Here is a 22,859-nt window from a genome sequence, read left to right as displayed (position 1 = left end):
AAAAAGAGTTATAGTACAAAATATCAACATATAAGATGGAGGCAGAACACTGTTTGAAGTTTTAACTTTATAATATAACTTTATAAGATGGTTTTTTTTGTATATTATTTAGATGGACTTCTCAAGTCCAAATCTAAATGTAAGAAATAAAAAATATATGAAAAAATTTTAAAAAATATTTATAAATTACATTTTAATAAATATTTTCATGTATAACATAATTTAAAAGTAGTATATCTATAATCGGGTCGGTTTGGGTTCGGTTTGACTTTTTTTAGTTAAAACCAAACCAATCCTATAATGGTCGGGTTTTTTTTCCAAACACCAAACCAAGTCAAACCAAACCACTAGTCGTATTTTTTTTCCGGTTTGGTTCGGTTTGTCGGTTTGGTGCGGTTTATCGATTTGCCCTGTACAACCCTATTCAAAAGTCTTTCTTCACTTTTTAAATTCCATACCCAATCAAATACCTTCATAAAAATTGAAATGGAGGGAACAATAATCATGTTTGAAAATTGAAAAACCAAACTAAATAACAAAAATAAACCGTAAAACGAATGCACACTATAGAGTATCTAAAGTAGGGGCGGGAGACAAGTGAGGGTTGCTCAGTTGGTAAAGCCATCTCCATCCATGACCGGTAGATCTTGGGTTCGAGTCACACTAGAAGGATAGCTTGGATTCAAACTTATGCCATGCGAGTTTCTATACTTTTCTTTATTAACCTCAACTTTATCATCTTTGTATAACATATTTGTTACTATAGACTTTTCCCATGTTCATCGGATATTTTAAGCTTTAAATATTCAATTCCATGATAACAATATTCATCTCTTATCAAACTCACAATCTACTACTTCCAATATTTAATTGCCATACATATTTTACGGTTTTTTCAAAAATTATCAATGATATCCATCGTAATTCCAATATTAAATTCTATCTTTTTTATTAATACAATATTTAAATAGATTGTATTATTTTTCGTCACTACATGCTGTCACAAATTAGTAATTTGAAGGACAAACTACATAAAAAAAAATAGTGTACGGTATAAAAATATTATAAAAAAAGTAAAGGTAAACAATAAAATAAAATTACTAAATATTTAATGCCACTAACCACCATTACCATAACAATCACAAATCATCATATTTAATCACCACATTAGATATAGACAATCAAGGACGAGGGAGATATTCAGAAAAAAAAAATGTACCTTTCGTTATGGGAAATTTTTCAAAAAGCTTTAATGCATCTTTGTCTTTTTTGATAATGGGAACTTTCATTTCCTCTTGCTTTGTCTAATCGTAATTCTTTTTCAAACTTTAATCACATAATTGGACCCTTTGAACACTTTATTTATGTATTCTGATTGTTTATCTCTATCTCCCATTTTCCAATTTGTATTCCAATATTTCCTCTTTTTTGTTTTTTTCAATCAAAAGTAATACTAGTAACTTGGTAATACTATTCTCTGTAATTTGATTATTTTATTTTATGTGTGACGCTTTTGTTATTTGTTATTTGCTTTCACATAACACTTTAAACTTTTTGTAATTCTTAGTAGTATCTAACCTCTTTTTATGTTTTTATTGAGGCCGATGATTTTTCAGAAACAGTCGTTCTACCTTGATAAGAGTAAGGTTTGTGTACACTTTACCCTCCTTAGATCCCATATTGTGGGATTTCACTGGGTTGTTGTTGATGTTGTTGGAGATGGCTGATGCCTTTGTTGAATACATATAATTATTACTTTTAGACTTTTCTCCACATATATATATATATATATATATATATATATATATTCACAAGTTGTGTAATGATTGTTGAAAATATTTTAATTTGTTTTTTTCCTCAAGTTGTGTAATGGTTGTGGAAGATATTTTAATTTCTTCTTTTGAGAACATTTTAATTCAGAGGTCCAGTGCATGTTAATTTCTTTTATGTTTGACTAAATGTATGATAGGCATATAAAAAACATTCATTATTTTTAGTTTTTCTTATATATATATAACCTTTAGATATTTGGTACCCACTCAAATGATTAAGGTTGATTTTTTTCTCATTTAAATTTTGCCTCTATTTTTAAACATTGCGCAAATATAATGTTTTCTCATATATTTCAACCTTATAGATAACATTAATATGTGATGTTGGATGTTTTTTTATGGTGGTTTAAAAGGTTCATAAATTACGAAAATATTATATTTAAAAAAGGCAGTTACTAAACAATTAATCAAAAAAAAGGACAACCAGAAAGAAAATTTGTTCAATTAATTCAGATTTGGACGATGTACAAATAATTTAACTGTAATAATATTCTAAGTTAAAAGAAAAAAAAGGAATCTGCTGGGGTTGTTTCATAGGAGTAACTCGGAACATTCGACTTGTTGGCTTTATGTAATTTAACCATGAAGAAATTTTGATACTCTAGATCTAGAGTAAATACACTTAGGGACTTGAAATTTCTTGTATACAGCCCTCTTTTTCTACCCTCTCATTAAAGTGAAGATGGTTGATGCCTTTGTGTCTTTTGCAGTTCAAAAACTGGGGGATTTCCTCATACAGGAAGCTTCCCTGCGTTTAAGTCTAAGTAAGGATGTGCAGTGGCTGCGAAATGAGCTTGTTGGAGAAAGAAGAAAGCAGACGAAGAATGAGAAGAAGAATGAGCAGAAGAATGAAGAAGAAAAATGAGAAGAAGAGTGAAGAAGAAGACAGAAGCCTCAAGAAGACTCTTCCACTTCTTCTGATGATATGATAATCCTCCACCACGTGGCCTCATCTTGTCCCTACAAGTGGATTCATCCTGTCCACACAACACAGTCAAATTAAAATATGACTATACCCATATAGTTATGGGTAAATAAAATAAAGTAATGACAAGTTAGAATAGGACAAAACCAACCCATTTCTCTTTGTCTATATTACAATTGGTTGCAGCAACTTGTGTATAAGTAGATGTATATTTTGATGAAAATATAGACAGAAATTCTCTTAATCTTCAGCTTTTCATTCTTTAAATCTCTACATGGTATCAGAGCACCTCTAAAGCTCCATCCAAATCTGTGTCAAAACATCAAAGTCATCTTCAAAATCCCAGAATGCCTGAAACAACTGAAATCAAATTAGACAGTGGTGAAAAAGGAATCATATATGAAAACAACCATCCCTATTACTTAAGCAATTCAGATTCACCTGGTATGACTCTAGTCAACAGTATTTTTGATGGAAGAGGATACCCAGGTTGGAGAAGATCTATCTTTCTATCTCTATCAGCCAAGAGAAAACTTAGTTTTATCAATGGAACTTGCAAGGTTCCAGACCTGAGATCTGCAGATTTTGAGCAATGGAATTGTGTCAATGACATGATCATATGTTGGATATCAAATGCATTATCTAAGGATATTGCAGATAGTGTAATGAGTTCCAAAACTGCAAAAGAACTTTGGGACAGCCTGGAGCAGAGATTTGGGAAATCAAATGGTGCCAAACTCTACCATCTACAAAAGGAATTAACAGGATTAGTACAAGTCAATAGCGACATTGCAGGTTACTTCACCAAGGTTAAGAGATTATGGGATGAATTAGATGGGATGAATGTGATTGCCTGTTGCTCATGTGAATGCACCTGTGATGGGAAAGCAAAGTTAACAAAATCACTGGAAGATCAAAGATTGATTCAATTTCTAATGGGACTGAATGATGTATATACTCAGGCAAGGGGAAATATACTTATGATGAATCCATTACCTGGAATAGATGTTGCATATTCCTTGCTTTTGCAGGATGAGAACCAAAGGGAAGTGTATGCAAACACAAATGTCACTCCTGATTCTGGATCATTTATGGCAGTAGGCCAAGCAAACCAGCCAAACAACAAGTTAATTGCTGAGTTTGCAGCATTCATGGCTAATGGACAGGGAAGATATGCACAGAGGCTCAGATATCAACCAATGAAAGGAACAAACACATATCAGAAGTATGCTAACCCAAACCAGAACCAGAGATCTGATAAGCCACAAAACAAGTTTAAGGGTAAGAAAAAATATGATCCAAATCTGTCATGCACTTATTCTGGAAAAATAGGACATGTGCATGATGATTGCTACAGGCTGCATGGGTTCCCTGCAGATTTTGAGTTCACTAACTCTAGGAACTATCAGCCTCAGATTAAAGCAAATACAAGTTTAACTCAGCAGAAAAATGAAGACGTTGGGAGGACAGATTCTGCAGTCAATGATGGAGATTTTGAAGAATAGTATAGCAAACAACAGATTGCAGAAATGATGGAAATGTACAAGCAAAGCAAGTTGACAAAAACAGGAATCAATGCAAATGCAGTAGCTGGTACCATTTTTAAATACTCAAATTCTGTATTCAGTAACCTTAAACAGAATTCCTGGATAATTAATTCAGGAGCTTCAGAACACATGTGTTTTGATTCCAACTTCTTTTTGTTTCTGAAACCTCTCCCTGTGCCTTTGAACATTAATTTACCTAATTCTTTCAAGGTAAGTGTGACCCATATAGGCAACATCTCCATCCTGCCAGGACATGTCATAACTGATGTGTTACTTGTGCCAGATTTTAAGTACAATTTACTGTCAATTCACAAGTTTTGTATCCAGTTTCCATATGATGTCCTGTTCACTGCTAATGGATGTTTCTTGCAGGACCTTTCAATGAAGAGTCCTCAAGTTTTTGGTGAAGTTAGAAAGGGTCTCTATTTATTGAATTCTAATAGTGACAGGTGTAGAAATGTTTTCAATTCAAATGATGTATCTTCAATCCCAAAAGGAAGAAATCCCATCTTAGTTCCAGATTTTGATTCAGTTTATGTTAATGCTGCACCTAATGTAAAGCTCTGGCATGTGAGGTTGGGACATATCCCATTTTCAGCAATGAAACATTTAAGTTTTCTCCCTAATGAATCCAACTCCAATTTTATTTGTGACATTTGTCCTAGAGCTAAGCAAACTAGACAACCTTTTCCTACCAGCAGCATAAAATCCAAGCAAATTTTTGATCTTATTCATATAGATACTTGGGGACCATACAAGTGTAATACTTACAATGGTTTCAGGTTCTTTCTCACCATAGTAGATGATTTCAGTAGAGGTACATGGACATTCTTACTGAGTACTAAGAGTAATGTTTTTCATGTACTGAAAAGTTTTCTATCTATGGTAGAAAGATAATTCAATGTAAAGGTTAAGATGATCAGATCTGATAATGCTTTGGAATTGGGGAAAGGCACAAGAATCAGCATTTCTTACTTCTCAGGGGATTTTGCATCAATTGTCTTGTGTAGCTACACCTCAACAAAATGAAACTGTTGAGAGAAAACATAGACACCTATTAGAGATTGCAAGAGGGCTGATGTTTCAATCAAAATTACCTATGTGCTACTGGGGAGAATCCATCTTAACTGCTACTCATATCATTAATAGGTTGCCATCTAGTGTTCTAAAGGGAGTTACACCTTATGAAGTATTGCTTAGACAGAAACCAACCTATGATCATTTGAGGAATTTTGGGTGTCTGTGTTATGCTTCCACCCTGGCACAGGGAAGAAACAAGTTTGATGAAAAGGCTACTGCTTGTGTTTTACTAGGATATCCTTTACAACAGAAAGGATATAAATTGTTGTCTCTTGATAAAAGAAAAGTGTTTGTATCTAGGGATGTGAGATTCCATGAATCACATTTTCCTTTCAACTCATCTGAGAACTCACACACACCTATTTTTTTCAACTCCCCCTCTTCCTCAGATCATCATTCTGATTTATCACTCCACAATCACTCAGCCCCACCTGTAAATGATTGTTCCTACCCAGTCACACCCTCAGAATCTCCACATAATGCCTCTGGCTATATTCCACATCCTGAATCTACACTTCCTAATCTGTCACTAAGTCCCTCTCAGCAAACCCCTACTGAACAACCTATATTACCACAACTTGAACATGCTTATCCAAGCTCTACTACATCAGATACTTCCCCTCCTGTCCCTATAACAGCTATACCAAGAAGGTCTGGTAGAATATCTCATGAGCATGGTGTAATGACCCTCAAGGTCATTTTTTTGAATTTTTTTGTAAAATGACCATTTTACCCATCCCTTTAGATGCCCCGAGTCATTTCTAATTGTTACCGGATGTTGATTTTTAGAAAATCCTATGAAAAGTTAAGTCTTTGGAAATTTTGAGTTTCATAAGCTTTAAGTGTTAAAAAGTGGTATTTGGGGTCAATTGGAGCTACGGGTCTCAGAATGGAATTCCGTCGATTCCAGCAGCTCCGAATTGTCGAAATAGGCTTAGGAGACTTTACGGAATCAGTTTTGGAGCTGTAACGAAGATTTGAGGCCTTGAGTTGAGAATTTGAGGAACTTTAAGCCAAGGTTTGACTTTGGTCAACTTTTGAAGTTCCGATGCTCGGAATAGAATTCCGACAACTCCGTTGGATTCAGGAGATGGGTTTTGGTCTAGAATAAGTATTGGTTGAATTTTTAGAGGTCCCGAGTCCATTTTGGTATTTTAAAGGCCTAAGTTAGTTTAGTTGCGACTTTTTGAGTTTTGGGCTAACGAAATCTCGAATTCAAATTCTGATGGTTCCATCAGCTCCGGAATGACCAAATTAGGCTAGTAGCACTGTTGGAATGACTATCGAGTCAATTGATACGAGTTTGGGCTATTTGACGCTTTTGACTTTGAAACTTAGCCTATAGTTGACTTTGGTCAACATTCTTGGAAAATGCGCTCGAATAAAAATTCTGACAGCGCGGTTAGTTCCGGAATGTCAATTTTGGTCAGGAACGACCTTTCGTTCTCTTCCCGAGGCTCCCGAGCTAATATCGAGACCCGTTGTGGAAAATGATTTTTGGGTGTGGGACCCACTTTTTATTAAAATAATCTCGTATGGAAATTCTGAATGCGTCATTGAGTTCGGAATGTCGAATTTAGTGGGGTAGCATATTTGGTTTATTTTTATCTGATTCCGAACGAATTCCGAAGGTTCGTTCGGAGACTTTAAATTATGGCTAAACCAGAAAATCTGCAGCAACAGTGCAGAAAAATTTTCAGATTTTCTCCTCAACTTTGAACCCTCATTTCTTGAGTTCTAGAGCTCCAAATTGGGTGATTCAAAAGGCAAAATTGTGAGGTTTTTCGTGGAGAATGCATTGGAGAAATTGAAAACTGATTTGGAGTATTCGATTCTGGTAAAAATCGTGATTTTATTTGCAGCAGTATCCATTTTCGGAATGGATTTTTGAAGAACTTTGACAAGTTATATCTTGACCAATATAAATCCGATTTGGGTGATTCCAGAGGCTATCTTGCGTGGAAATTTAAGGAGAACATCGTGGAAGTTTCAGAATCTATTTTTGGCACGTCGTTCGAGGTAATAAATTGATTTTAAGCAGCAGATTTAGTCATTTTCGGAATGAAATTTTGTTGAAATTTGAAAGAGTGTATCTTGGTCAATATAACTCCGTTTTGAGTGATTCTTGAGGCTAGATTGTGGGGTTTTTCACAAGGAACGTCATGGTATAATTTGTTTTGATTGACAGTATTTCGTTTTTGAGAAATCGACGTGTAAAGAGGCTGCCTTATATCGTTTTCTTAGTTTAAAAATGTGGGAATTGATTTTTGATCGTCTTACGTAATTTTCCACCCCGAATTATGTTATAAATCTGATTTGTGTGCTTGGGGTGACGTTTAGAACCTGTTTTGGGGGTCAAATCTGGAATTTCGTATGTGGGCCCCACAATTCCCGTTTTCGACCCCAAAATTGGTCCATTTCAAAAAATTATGAAATTAGTGTCTAAACGACCGTATCAACGTTGTGGTTCTATTTTTGACAGCTTGGCAGCGTTCCGAGGCTGTTCGAAAGGGAAAAGCTCCAGCACAGTGATTTGGAGCCCGCGTGTTTGGCCTACAGGTAGGCTACGGTTTACCTTTCTTTAGATTGAGCCGAAATGTGTGAAAGCATGTTGAAATAGTTGGAATTTGGGTTGGGTAGTTTGATTGTATATCTTAGGCGTTAGAAATCATGCTTTAGGCTTATTATCGGGTTTTTGGATATTTAGAAGCATGTGTATCTTATCGTTATTTGTTAAGTTTTATAAGTAGAGTTGAATGAGCATGTTATTGATACAGTGGGGTATGTTGGCCTTAGTATAGGATGTAAACTTGCTTTAGATGTCCCGGCGTCGCTCCGGTAGACTTAGATCCTTGTACAATGGTGTAGCGGGCTAGTGCCTAGTAGTTTGGCCTTAGCTAGGCGTTACTCTTGCTCTTAAAAATACCATCATCCATAACTCAATATAATCGTGACTTTTGTGAGGTGTCGGCAACACTAGATTTCGTGATCGTTGACTTTGGCTCCGGTTTTAGTTTTGGCGGCATATTGGTTGACTCATTGGAAAGGAGATTCTCGGTACTATTATTGTTTAGTTGGAAAGGAGAATATTCGGCACCATAAGATAAAATATCTGTGAGTATCCGGGTACCCAATCCCGGCCTCCATTCTGAATTATCGAGGAGCATCCGGGTACCCAGCCCCGGCCTCCGTCAACTTGGTAGTATGACGAGCATCTTGGTATCCAGTCCTGGCCTCGATCATATCGATGTGTTACGGCGAGCATCCGGGTACCCAGTCCCGGCCTCGACCGTACTTATGTATTATGGCAAGCATCCGGGTACCCAGTCCTGGCCTTGACCACTTTGAATATTCAGGTGAGCCTCTGGGTCCCAGTCCCAGCCTCGACCCCTAAGTCACCACTAGATCGATTGACTCTTAGAGATTCTGGGTTTGGAAATGATATAATACTTCGGCTCCTAACATCGCAAATTCTTGGTTCCTAGCCTTGGTAGTTGTAGCTATTCTGTGTACTCGGCGGGCTTATGGGGGTTCGTCCGAGTTTTTATTTAACTTGCGCACGAGTATCCCGGTTGGGCTTATGGGGGCCCAGTTGGGTATAGTTAGCTGTAGTTTTCATAGGTAGTACTTTTTTTCCCTTTTGATGCTTATGTTGACTCCTATTTAGGCTATTCTTCTTTTTCATATTGTTTTTACCTTTTCTGCTCAGTCGGCCTATGATGCCTACTGGGTACCTGTTGTCTTGGTACTCATACTACACTTTGCATCTACTTTCGTGATGCAGGACCGAGCATCAGCTATCGCCGTGGATAAATCGAGCATGTTGCAGTCAACTTCGGAGACTAGGGTGAGTACTTGGCGTTTTTAGATCATTCTTGTCTCCTTCAGCATGGATGGCCCATCTTTTGCCTTCTGAGACTAGCCAGTTGTTTTATATCTTTTTGGTCCACTTTCGGGACTTGTACTCGTATTTTATTTTTTAGCAGCTCTGTACTTGTGACTTCCAGGTTCTGGGAGGGATCTTTAGTTGTTTAAAACATGTTTTGGTTTACTTCCGCTTATTCATTCTGTTTACTTTTATATTTCAATGCTCTTATATAGTTTTTGCCTTCAAACACATTACTTGAAGTTCCGGGTTAACAGGTTGGCTTACCTACTAGAGGGTTATAGTAGGTGCCATCATGACCTACGAAATTGGGTCGTGACACCTGGATATCTAAGAGACTACATTTGCAATAGTGTGATACTCACTGATCTATGGAAAACTTTCTTTGATCACTCTCCTAAGGCTAAGAGATATGCTTTCTCCTCTTTATCTCTCCATAATCAGCAACTACTCCATTCCCTTTCCAATGTTACTGAGCCTAGCTGCTATCACCAGGCCTCTCAACATCCAGAATGGAAGAAAGCCATGAACTCAGAGATTCAGGCCTTGGAGACTAATCAAACCTGGGATGTTGTCTTGCTACCTAAAGGAAAAAGAGCTTTACCCTGCAAATGGGTATACAAGATAAAGCATCTCTCTGATGGTAGTATTGAAAGATTAAAGGCACGACTAGTTGTGAGGGGGGATATACAAAGGGAAGGTATAGATTATGGAGAGACATTCTCACCTGTAGTGAAAATGACCACTATACGGTGTTTACTTGCCATTGCTGCTAAGAGGAGGTGGTCTGTTTCGCAACTAGATGTCAACAATGCGTTCTTGCATGGTGACCTCCAAGAAAAGGTCTTTATGAAATTTCCCCCAGGACTGACACCTCCTAGTCCTAACTATGTCTGTCTTCTGAAAAGGTCTCTATATGGTTTAAAGCAAGCTTCACGGCAGTGGTATGCTCGGCTTGCAGGAGCTTTGGCTTTCAAAGGTTATTCCTCTTCTTTAAATGATTACTCTCTCTTTTTTAAACACACTGGGCCACTAATTTCTATCCTAGCAGTGTATGTCGACGACATTCTTCTCACAGGAGATGATTTGCATGAACTCGAGAATATCAAATGCTTCCTCAATACAGAATTCAAAATTAAGAACCTGGGAGAAATTCACCACTTTCTTGGCATGGAAATTTTGCGCGAAGACCATGGCTTCATTGTCAATCAACGCAAATTTGCCATGGATCTGCTTTATGACTTCAATGTCTCTCATCTGCCTGTAGTTCATTCTCCACTGGATCCATCCTCCAAGCTTCGCGCAGATGATAGTCCTCGCTTGGATAACCCCACCCTTTATCGATACTTGATAGGCAAGCTGAATTACTTGACCAACACTCGCCCAGATTTGTCATTTGTTGTTCTTTCTCTGAGTCAATACATGCAACGACCATGTTTATCATATTTCTCAGCTGCTTTACGAGTTTTACGATATCTGAGCTCAGATCCGGGTCAAGGCATACTACTATCTTCCAATTCATCATTTTCTTTACTGGCCTTTTGCGATGCGGACTAGGCTTCATGTAAGGATTCTCGTAAATCAGTTAGTGGATTTTTCATTACCCTCGGAGGTGCCCCCATCTCTTGGAAATCGAAGAAACAAGTCTCCGTCTCCTTGTCCTTCGCAGAAGCAAAATATCGGTCTAAGCGTCGTGTTATCGCTGAACTTACTTGGTTGGTTCGTCTTCTTGAGGACCTTTCTGCTCCAATTTTGCTCCCAATTCTGCTGCACTCTGATAGTCAAGCTGCCATCCATATCGCTCGAAACCCAGTCTTCCACGAACGCACCAAACATGTTGAACTGGACTGTCATTTTGTGCGCCAACAATTTCAATCCGGTCTGATTACTCTTTCTTTTGTTCCCTCTAAGGATCAACTTGCCGATCTATTCACCAAACCCCTCTCTGGGGTTTCTCACTGTGCGCTTTTACACAAGTTGGGGGTCATGAATCTCCCCTCCAACTTGAGGGGGGATGTTGGAGAAAGAAGAAAGCAGACGAAGAATGAGCAGAAGAATGAAGAAGAAAAATGAGAAGAAGAGTGAAGAAGAAGACAGAAGCCTCAAGAAGACTCTTCCACTTCTTCTGATGATATGATAATCCTCCACCACGTGGCCTCATCTTGTCCCTACAAGTGGATTCATCCTGTCCACACAACACAGTCAAATTAAAATATGACTATACCCATATAGTTATGAGTAAATAAAATAAAGTAATGACAAGTTAGAACAGGACAAAACCAACCCATTTCTCTTTGTCTATATTACAATTGGTTGCAGCAACTTGTGTATAAGTAGATGTATATTTTGATGAAAATATAGACAGAAATTCTCTTAATCTTCTCATTCTTTAAATGTCTACAGTTCTTCATGCAGTCTTTCCTCAAAGATGCAGAACAAAAGCAAGTTGAAGATCAAAGAGTTCAACAATGGGTGTTTGAGATCAACTCTGTTGCTAATGACGTTGTTGCTATATTGGAGACTTATAGCTTCGAGGCTAGTAAAGGTGATGACGATAGATTTGCTAATCGTCTGAAGGCTTGCACCTGCATCTGCAGGAAGGAGACAAAATTCTACAACGTCAGCAAGGAGATCCAATCACTCAAGCATCGAATCATGGATATCTCTCGCAAACGAGAGACTTATGGTATTACAAATATCAATAATGCAGTAGAAGGGCCAAGTAATCGGTCAAACAATCAGTCTGACATGGTTAGAACGTTGAGGAGAACTACCTCATATGTAGATGAGGATCACATTTTTGTTGGCTTTCAGGATGTTGTAGAAAGATTGCTAGCTGAACTTCTCAAAGCAGAGCCTCGCCAAAGTGTCATCTCCATTTACGGTATGGGCGGATTAGGCAAGACTACTCTTGCGAGAAACCTCTACACAAGTCCTAATATAGTCAATAGTTTCCATACACGTGCATGGATATGTGTTTCTCAAGAGTACAACACAATCGATCTCCTTAGGAATATCATAAAATCCATCGAAGGTTGCACCAAGGAAACTCTAGATTTGTTGGAAAGGATGACAGAAAAAAAAAACAAATTTACCTTCGTAATCTGTTAAAAGAACTCAAATACCTTGTGGTGGTTGATGATTTATGGCATAGAGAAGCTTGGGAAAGTTTGAAACGAACATTTCCAGATAGCAAGAATGGCAGCAGAGTTATTATTACCACGCGCAAAGAGGATGTCGCTGAAAGATCAGATAACAAAGGTTTTGTCTATAGACTTCGTTTCCTGCGCCAAGAAGAAAGTTGGGATCTCTTTTGTAGGAAACTACTTGATGTTCGGGCAATGGTCTCAGCAATGGAAAGTCTAGCTAAGGATATGGTGGACAAGTGTGGAGGTTTACCTCTTGCAATTGTTGTATTAAGCGGACTACTTTCACATAAAAGGGGGCTAGAAGAATGGCAAAAGGTGAAGGACCACCTCTGGCAGAACATTAAAGACGACTCTATTGAAATCTCCTACATACTATCATTGAGCTACAACGATTTGTCAACTAAGCTCAAGCAGTGTTTCCTCTACTTTGGTATTTTTCCAGAAGATTATGTGGTCCGTGTTGATCACATATTATGGTTGTGGATGGCTGAAGGATTCATACCAACAGGAGAAGAAATAATGGAGGATGTTGCTGAAGGCTTCTTGAATGACTGATAAGACGAAGCTTGATACAAGTGGTAGGTACATTTTGGGAAAAAGTTAGTAAATGTAGGATTCATGATCTACTTCGCGATCTTGCCGTACAAAAAGCATTGGAGGTAAACTTTTTTGACATTTATGATCCAAGAAAGCACTCTGTATCCTCCTTGTGTCTTAGACATGCCATTCATAGTCAAGCAAAAAGGTATCTCTCACTAGATCTTTCTAACTTGAAGTTGAGGTCACTTATGTTCGTTGATCAAGACTTTTCAAAGATGGGTATTATAAAGTTCCGTAATATGTTCCAACATCTATATGTGTTGTGCTTGGAGATTCATGTTGACAATATATCTATAATACCTGCTGCCATAGGAAGTTTGTACCACCTCAAGTTCTTAAGACTGAGAGGTATCCATGATCTTCCGTCTTCCATTGGCAACCTCAAGAATTTACAGACACTTCTCGTCAATGACTATGGATACTTTTGCCAACTACCCCGTGAGACAGCTGACCTAATAAATCTAAGACATTTAGTTGCTCCGTATACAAAACCTCTGAAATGCATAAGCAAACTCACTAGTCTTCAAGTTCTTAAAGGCATCCATTGTGATCAGTGGAGAGATGTTGACCCTGTTGATTTAGTCAATCTTCGAGAATTAAGCATGTATAAAATTACCATATCTTACACCCTAAACAACATTAGCAGCTTGAAAAACCTTAGAACTCTCAGATTGTTGTGTAAAGATAATGAAATATTCCCAGCCCTTGAATTTCTTATTTCTTGTCAAATGCTCTACAAATTATGGTTAGAAGGAAGAATAGAGAAACTGCCTCTGTCGGACCAATTTCCAAATTCCATCATAATGATGACCCTTTATCACTCACAACTCACGGAAGATCCGATGCCTATTTTGGGAATATTGCCAAACCTAAGGAATCTGGATTTATTTAGAGCTTATGATGGAAAAGAAATTACCTGCAGTGATAGCAGCTTCAGTCAACTGGAGTTCCTTCGTCTTGATTGTCTTGAGAACCTTGAAAGATGGCATTTAGCCACAAGTGCCATGCCAAATATTAAAGGTATTGATATCCATCGTTGTCCAAAGCTAAATGAGATTCCCGAGAGAATGAAAGACGTGGACAGAACTCCTTTTCGATGAAGCTTTTCAAGCATATATGATGTCCTATTATCGGCCTCTTTCATAATCGTAGAGGTAATAAATCCCAATACACAATAACCATTTCTTTAATTCCTTTTAGTGTTAGTGGGAGCAACTAATATGAATTTAAATACAGTTCTATGGAAAATGACTCTCACCCTTTTTTATGAAACTATTCTGATAAGCAAATTACAAAAATTTCCTCGGAAATGACTTTCATCGTACGAAAACAAACCCAGTTTTATGAGCAATCAATTATTTGGTTGACACTTGATATTGTCTTGAACATTTTATAATTTTTATCATAATTGATAAATCTTTTGTCTTCTATTTAGTATTATATTAAATAGTTTCTTACAATTTGAGTTAAGCAGGGGAAGAAAGAAGCTGTCAGAGGAAATAAAATAGCAGATGGGGGTATTTTTGCCAAGCACTTGAAGGGATTGGTATGGCTAAAGTTGGATTGTTCATCGGAGCATTAATCAGGTTTCAGGGCTGTCACAACCTTGAGTGTGTTTTCAGTGTTTTTTGTTTGTTTGTTTTGAGCTTTTTGAGTGTATGGAATTGGTTTGAAGAGAATTGTTTTTGGGATTCTATGCAAAAATGATTTTCTGATGTTTTAAATAATTGTTCCACCTGATCAATGCGATAGGCAGCTTTGTCTATCTCAATTTTCTAGGCATTCTGTATTAACATTCATGATCCCTAGATACTGCACATGAGTTATCAAACTACAAAACGAAGGTACCTTCTTGTATTGTTCAATTTGATTTCAGAAACCACATCAAAATTCCTGCTTTGGATATCAGGTCCTGCTTTAAACTGTCCAGATGATGCCCTCTTACGTCTACTTAAATGCTGTGTTCACATTCATTTCATGCTAGTAAATAGTAACTAAGGTCAAGATTGCATCATCAATAATGGAAACAACATCAACAGAGTAAACAAAACTGAAATACAGACGATGACTCACAAAGCACAGATTGCTGTTCATAAATTCAAGTAACTATGCTTTTTCACACTGAACACATCAATTTCACCATAATAATTGGTTGGGCAACTCAATTAGACGACACCAAAACCCAATATGAAGATTATAAGACTTCATATTTACATACTTAACAAATTATTTAAGGAGAATAAAGTGTACTCTATTGGAAATCTTATGGAAAATACTCTACCATGACGAATACTAATACTCCATCGCGAATATTAACACTTCATCACGAATACTAAGTACTAACACTTCATCGCAAACACTTGTAAGGAATTCACATAGGCATAGCTTGAGGTGTGCTTCTGTCAATGTCTTAACGATATTTCACCCGGTATAGGTGTATCCCTCAAAATTCAACAAGTTTTTCTAGTATAAAACTAGGAGCCAAAATCTAATAAAGATTTAAAAGAACAAAATCCAGCACACCAATAAAATATGAGAGGAAAAAATTATTTCTTAGAGATGTATTTTTGTCTCCCTCTATATCTTTGTAAAAGAGGAGGACATTATTTATAGGGAAAACATATATGAGGTTAAAGCCTCCAACGGAAAGAGAGAATTAATGCCAATAGGATTAATGACACATGCTGCAACGGAAAGAGAGAAAGAAAGACGTGGAGATGTTGACGCCTTTCAAGCATATATGAAGTCTTATTTCATAGCAGCAAAGGTAAATATACAAACAAATCCCAATCCTACATAACTTTGTTGATTTTTTTTTTATAAAATAGATAATATTATGGTAAAACAGGAGAAGACGCTATCACTTGAAGAAATTTACGGTTGATGAAGTTGGGCTATCGAAGTATCAATCAAGTTTCTCTTACTTTACTCATTATTTCAACATTCAGCTTTTTTTCCTTTTTATTTTTGGCTTTTTTTAGTGTGTAGAATTGGTTCGACAAGAACTTTTCAGATTTTATGCAAAAATATTTTTGTGATAATCTAATTAATAGAAAATGGTCGAAATGTTGTTAAATTATGTGAAATCGATAAAAATGACTCATTGAGAATAATCTGCCTTCAGAATTATCAAGGCCTTGATTCTGATAGTACTTTTCTTTTTTAAAAAAAAACCGTGAAATTTTCAAGAGCTTGTTGACGCAAGTTTCAAACTCAGTGGATGATTGACCTACCTCTCTACCCTTCTCCACTTATATGCCAGGTGCTCTTACCAGTGAACCAAAACCCTTGGGACTTGATAGAGATGGTACTTTGTATGTTTGTGGTGGCCTCAAATGTTATTAGTGTGACTTCCTTTCTAATTCGAACAGTTATGGATGGAAAATCATGATGCTTTTATCTTTATAGTTACACGCTATAGGGACAACCTTATGACATGATTTATTTCCTTTAATTTTTGTGACACCGTTTGCTCCATGTTATAGTGGTATCACGAGAGGTTGTCCCAATAACATGTAATTCTGAATTCATTGATTATAGTAACAGACGATTCTTCTTCTGATTCCCTGAGGCCGTATTGGATACTAGATTTTCTTGAGTTATGAATCGGAAGATTCACATTTCTGAGATCATAGTCTCTTTAACTTCAATGAGAAAAAGTTAAAATTGCAGACTTCAACTTTGCTACATGGTCTCCATCAACTAACTAGACCTGAAAATGCCTTATGGAGACCAGATGTTGGTGTGGCATTATATCTAGGGAGGCAAGTACATGCTTACGGTAACGATTGAGGAGTTGAGTGTCTTCATGACGACCGCATTGATCGCGTTTTATGGGAAGATGGGTTGTTTGGTTTATGCTTCAAAGATATTTGATGCAATGGTTAGCAAGCAAGTTTGCTCTTGGAATTCTATGATTTCTTCCCTAGCTTTGAATGTAAGAGAGAAGCAGGCATTAACGATGTATGAGAAGATGAGGGCAAAGGGGCTGCAACCAAATGAGATTACCTTCGTGGCTGTTCTATCAGCTTGTGCACGTGCCAAGCTTGTCTATTTCGGTTTTAAATTGTTTGAAGCAATGCCAAATGAATTTGGACTTGTAGCTAAGATGGAACATTATGGTTGTGTGGTTGATCTCTTAGGGAGACATGGGCTACTACAGGAAGCGTACGACTTCATAAAGAAGATGCCTTTTGAAGCTGATGCCACTGTCTTGGGGGTTCTGATGGGTGCTTGTAGACTTCATGGAGCTATTGAATTGGGAAATGAAGTAGCACAACTACTACTTGAGTCACAACTGAATCATTCAGGGCGTTATGTGCATCTCTCAAGAATTTATGCTGGCGCAGAGAGGTGGGATCATGCTGCTGCCTTGAGAAAAGCAATATTAGATGCTGGAATACACAGTTTTATTTAGTGGAGCTTATAACTGCCACAGCTTGGTGATGGAATCTCGACTCATCAAAATCAGCTAAGTCATAGCTTGACAGATCAAGGAGGATGCATTTTTGTGAAAATGCACAACAAACCTGGTTCCAAAGTCTGTTTGGCGAGGTATTTCTTTTTGTTTTCCACTTTTCTTTTTCTGAATCTTTTTCTTTTGCCCCGAAACTTTGAAATTATGGAGCAGCTTGCTAATTAATTAATCTGAACAATAGTTGATCACGATAAGCATCACCTATAGGCAAGCGGTTCTGCTTGATTTCTTCCTAAATGAAGTGTCAAATCCATATGAATTTCGATTACTAGATATTCTATATATCACTCAATTGTGTGTTCATGTCTAATCTTACTTGAGGCTTTAAACATTGTTGCAGGTCTCTATGAAAGTTGTTGTTTGGGACTGATGCATAGTTGTTGTATAGCAGTGATATCCAGGTAAGCTTGTGTTTTGCTTGATTAATTCAATCGGTACCGTCTATGTTCCACCAACACAGATAGTGGATAACTCCACCATCCAAGACTTAGATGGGAAGAGTTCTTCCAGTATCATCTCTGCTAGGATTCTAACCTTGGTTTCCAAGGTTGTTTCTCCTACTTTTCAACTGCTAGACCAACCCCATTGTGGTCATCGTCGCTATTCAAATTATTGTATGTACGTGATCCCTAAACATTATATTATCAACCAGTAGAACTTTCCCAATTCATCTTATTTTCTCTCAAATTCATCCGTAGGTACTTAAATGACACAACGCTATGAGCAGCTCATGAGGCCGTGTTGGATACTATAGCGTGTAATGCTGAATTCATTGATGATAGTAACAGAAGACTCCTTCTGAGAGAGGCCGTGTTGGATACTAGATATTCTGAGTTGTGGATTGGAAGATTCCTATTTATGAGATCATAGTCTCTTAGTTGTGGATTGGAAGATTCCTATTTATGAGATCATAGTCTCTTTCTCGTGATGGGCATTTTGCTGCTGCTTCAATGAAAAAAGACTGAAACTTTGGCCCAAGGTGTCCTGAACTTATGTTCTATGTTTGTGTTAATGTTAAAGAGTAAAGTGAAAATGTTTTTAGTGAGGCAGGCACATATCGTCCGATTGAATGATCTAAAGATTCAAAATTTGTGTCTGATTTCTGTTTATCAGTTGAATTTATTTCTATATGCCATAATTTCTGGACCCTGCGCATAGCGGGAGCTTAAGTGCACCGGGCTGCCCTTTTTTTATAGACAAATGAATACAAAGTCTGGTTAAGTCTCAAAGGAAGAAAAGTCATGTCTTTATTCATAGGATAACAAACACTCTATGGAAACATCACAAACTATGAAAGATAAAAGGCTTTTATCTGCACTTGAATCCTGCAATTTTCAAAAATAAAGAATTAAGTTAAGAGCTTGGAGGATGGAGGAAGTAGAAAATACATCAATATATTGAAGGATAAAGATCAAGTTGAATACCTGGAGGTTGCTACACACTAATATCTTTTCCTGTACTTTTCCATTCTCGTAGTAATTCCGTGTTCCAATTGTACAACCATCCTCGAAAACCATACTGGATATTGAGTTGACAACATCATGTATATTACGGACAATCCAATAACAAGTCCACAACCGTAACCCATGAGAACCGCCTGCCAACTGATTATTGGTGAATCTTCTTCTTCTTCTTGATCTAGCTCAGCTGGAGTTGTCACTTGTGGTACCCTATCAACACCGCCACAATGTTTTGAGAGTGGCAATCCACGTAACCCATCATTTCCTTGGTATGAACTATTCTCAAACGTATCAAATTGTTTTCCTTTGGGGATGCATCCAACAAGATGATTGTGAGAGAGATTTAAGACTGCAAGAAATGTGAGAGATGCAAGTTGTGGTGGAATTTCACCGCCTATTTTGTTGTATGAGAGATCCAATGATTCAAGTACAGCTAAATATTGCAGTGATGCTGGTATAAGACCTTCCAAGACATTATGAGATAAGTTCAACGTACGAAGTCCAACAAGATCTCCAATAATGTTTGAAATATAACCTTCAAATCTGTTCCTTGAGAGATTGATAATCATGTTAGAAGCCAAAATTCGAACAGAATCATAATCATGTCCCTTTGTTGTAGTTGTCATCACATATTGAAAATAAGAAACATATTGATCAGACACATACTGTGGGATTCTTGTACTCACATCAATTTTCTTCATGGCTTGCAAATTCCCAAAAAGACTTTCTGGTAAATTCCCACTAAATCCATTGGATGATAAATCTATAATTTGAAGCTTCGCAAACAAGTTTCTATTTCCTAAAGATTTTATGGGACCGTAAAACCTATTTGATCTCAAGCTTAAAATTTGCAAATCAGGTAGGTCTCCCAACCAGTTTGGAAATGTGTCATTCAATTCATTGTTACCTAGATCAAGAAGTTTCAAATGTTTGCAATTGATCAAAGATCGTGGGACTTTCCCCGTTAGCTTATTCCCATGCAAGCTAATGACCTGGAGATAGTTTCCAATCCTAAAAGTTGTATTAATTGTCCCACTAAGACGGTTGTTGCTCAAATCCAAATTCCAAAGGTTTTCATTCATCTCACCCAAACATTGTGGGATTGTTCCCTCCAAATTATTATTTCTTAAATCTAGTATTACCAGTGTCTTCAGATTGCAGATAGCTGAAGCAATCTGTCCACTGAAATTGTTTCGACAAAAGAGAAGATATTTTAAGCTTGGCTGGTTTAGGAGTGAATTTGGTATAGGACCTTGCAGCAGATTTTGGTTTAGAGCAACCTCAATCAATGTTTTGGACTTGAACTCCTGAATTTTCCCACTGAAAGTGTTAAATCTCAAGTCTAAATGTCTCAGTGAAGAAAGGGAGAATATCCAGGAAGGTATAGTCCAATTCAAGTAGTTTGATGACAAGTAGAGAAATTGTAGGTTTTGCAGTCCACTTACGTTGGATGGAATTGGACCAGTTAGGTGATTGGACGAAAAATCTATCCATTCAAGTTGCGTCCAGATTCTGTTAAAGGATAAAAACTCAAGTTGGCCATCGAAGCTGTTATTTCCAAGGAATAAGTGTCTGAGCTTTCCAAATCTCGAGAACTGGGAAATTGGTCCTTCAAGATGGTTACCTTCAAGGTTCAAAAACTCTGTGTTGGTGAGATTCCATAGAGGTTTAAGAATTGGCCCTGACAGATTAGAATAACTCATGTCCAACTCATGAAGTAAAGTTAGATGGCTAAATGATTCAGGTATCCTACCAGTAAAATTCACATCACAGAGTTGTAACTTCATGAGTGATGCATTGCTATTCCATTTGGTTGTAGGAAACATAACAGTAAGCTGGGGATTGTGTGATAAATGAAGGGATTCTAAGTCAGAAAGGTGGAAAACTCTTTCGGGTAATACCCCACGTAACTGGGTGCCTGGAAGCCATAGAGCTGTTAAATAAGAAGAGAAATTTAGAGGAATGGTGGAAGAGATGTTCACAGAGTCAAGGTTGAGCTCTCTTAATTGGGTCAAGTTCTTAAGGAGCAGTTCAAAATTGTGAGGCCCAAGACTAAGCTCATATGGATCAGTCGAGATACGAAGAAAGTGTAATTTAGAAAGATGAGAGATTTCTGAAGGAATTAGACCTGTAAAACTTGAATCCGACAAATCAAGATGCGTTAAGCTAGAGAACTCACCAAATTTAGGTGAAATGAGCGATCTAGTGAAATCATTATAAGACAAATCAAGCCTTTTGAGATTTGAGAATTGAAAGAGGCTACTATTGGAATGAAACTTGCCTTGAAGTTGGCTGCAGCGGAGATCAAGCTCAATCACTTGTCCTGTCTTCTCATCACAATGAACTCCATCCCATGAACAACAATCTGTGCTCTTGTTCCATAAAAGAGTTCTTGGATATGACTGAATCTTTTGGTATGTTATGTCCAAACAATAATGATAAGGAACATTAGGATTAATGGTAAACATGTGCTTGAATTGTAGAAGGGCAAGAGCTTGATCTTTGGGGCACAAATGAGATAAGGATGAGGAGAAAACAAGTTGACAGAGAAAGGTACAAAATACAAGTTTTACACAACCCATTTCTTCACTAAATTAGTGATCAAATCTAATGAAGTTCGTATAGAAGAAATCAAGAAATGTTTGCTTTGTGTGTCTATTCAATAAAACATTGATGAGGTATGTATTGCACAAATCGAGCAAAGAAAAATTTACTAGAAAGGTTCCGTAGTCCAGGAATAGGACACAGCACACAAACTTAATTGGTTAAGATAAGAGTATTACATATTCCAGGAAGGTCACCTAGTCATTTTCAAAGTCGAAAATTCAAAGTTCGATTAATCATAATAAAAGTAATATTTGGTGTATAGACTTTGAGAAAAGACATTTCAAATCAAAATTTCAAAAAGAAATTGATTGGTTGGGATAATCGTGTTGGTTGATGTATGGACCTTGACTTTTTTTCTTAGGACATACAAAATTCTAGTGAATTGACATGCTATTTTTGTAATTGAATTTGATAATTTCTAGATTTTTCTTATTATATGCACTTTACGATTTAAGTTTTGAATATATTGGTTTATGTAATTGAATATTAAGTGTATTGTATTATATGAATATCATTAGAATTATGTTATTTGTAGAAATTAAGACTTAACCCTAGACTTAGAATTTAGAAAATTGATTATAGTAATATGAGTGTCTACGGACTCGTTTGCTTACGAATATTGTATACTCGTTAGATTGGAAACGTTCTGAGGCATTGAGGAAAGGAAAAACATTGGTGAATTAGCTTGCTTGACTTTGGTTCTTCGGTTGAGGTAGGTTATTGTTTATTCTATATCACAGATAGATTCTTAATAGTGATTGATAGTCGTTGAGTAATGTGTGAAGTTTTCTCTGCATTTAATTGTTGTGGTTTGGATGGTTGATATGTTGTTGTGATTGGTCTGCAATCCAAAGGTCGTGAAATTCATAATTTTGAACTTGCTCTATCAAAAGTGATACTTTGAATAAAGAAGGCTTGATGAAATATTGTTAATAAGTGGAATGCGATGATAAAGAATGATGAGTTAATTATATTATGGGATCGGGTGACACGAGCTGACACGATATATTTGGATTGGGTGTCATGAGCTGATATGATATATTTGAATCGGGTGTCATGAGCCGACACGATAATGTTAAAGGAAAATAAATTAAATGACTTAATACTACCCAATCTCAAATAACTCATTTCCCAAAAAAACGTGGTGAGCAGGCCTGAGTCCTCATGTATACTCTTGATATTGTTGACTGATTACGTAATTGTTTAATTATGTTGTCACTTGATCTTGATCTTGTTGTTTGCCACCTGTTAAGTGTGATAGTTGATTTCCTGCTATTACTTTATGCATATTGATTT

General features: G+C 36.9%; 2 protein-coding genes and 1 pseudogene across 3 annotated transcripts; 2 read left to right on the top strand and 1 right to left on the bottom strand.

Moving 5' to 3' along the window:
• The first annotated feature begins 2,344 nt into the window (after window positions 1–2,344).
• On the top strand, window positions 2,345–18,624 carry LOC129870374 (disease resistance protein RPP13-like; annotated as a pseudogene). Its single transcript, XR_008762078.1, has 6 exons — window positions 2,345–2,628; window positions 11,674–15,786; window positions 15,868–15,921; window positions 16,692–17,573; window positions 17,837–17,897; window positions 18,195–18,624. The product of XR_008762078.1 is annotated as a disease resistance protein RPP13-like (transcript).
• Window positions 15,694–17,436, top strand: LOC129869917 (putative pentatricopeptide repeat-containing protein At1g10330). Its single transcript, XM_055944484.1, has 2 exons — window positions 15,694–15,786; window positions 16,780–17,436. The coding sequence occupies exons 1-2, from the start codon at window positions 15,694–15,696 to the stop codon at window positions 17,434–17,436; spliced, it is 750 nt and encodes a 249-aa protein (XP_055800459.1).
• A 102-nt stretch (window positions 18,625–18,726) lies between the features above and the next one.
• LOC129870373 (receptor-like protein Cf-9 homolog) lies at window positions 18,727–21,690 on the bottom strand. The gene is made up of 2 exons (XM_055945136.1): window positions 18,921–21,690; window positions 18,727–18,821 (listed from the first exon to the last, which is right to left on the bottom strand). The coding sequence occupies exon 1, from the start codon at window positions 21,536–21,538 to the stop codon at window positions 18,938–18,940; it is 2,601 nt and encodes an 866-aa protein (XP_055801111.1). The 5' UTR covers window positions 21,539–21,690; the 3' UTR covers window positions 18,727–18,821; window positions 18,921–18,937.
• Window positions 21,691–22,859: the final 1,169 nt, after the last annotated feature.

Source organism: Solanum dulcamara, chromosome 10 (assembly GCF_947179165.1).
Source record: "Solanum dulcamara chromosome 10, daSolDulc1.2, whole genome shotgun sequence".
NCBI classification, from domain to species: Eukaryota; Viridiplantae; Streptophyta; class Magnoliopsida; order Solanales; family Solanaceae; genus Solanum; species Solanum dulcamara.
This window is presented reverse-complemented; position numbering and strand designations above follow the sequence as displayed.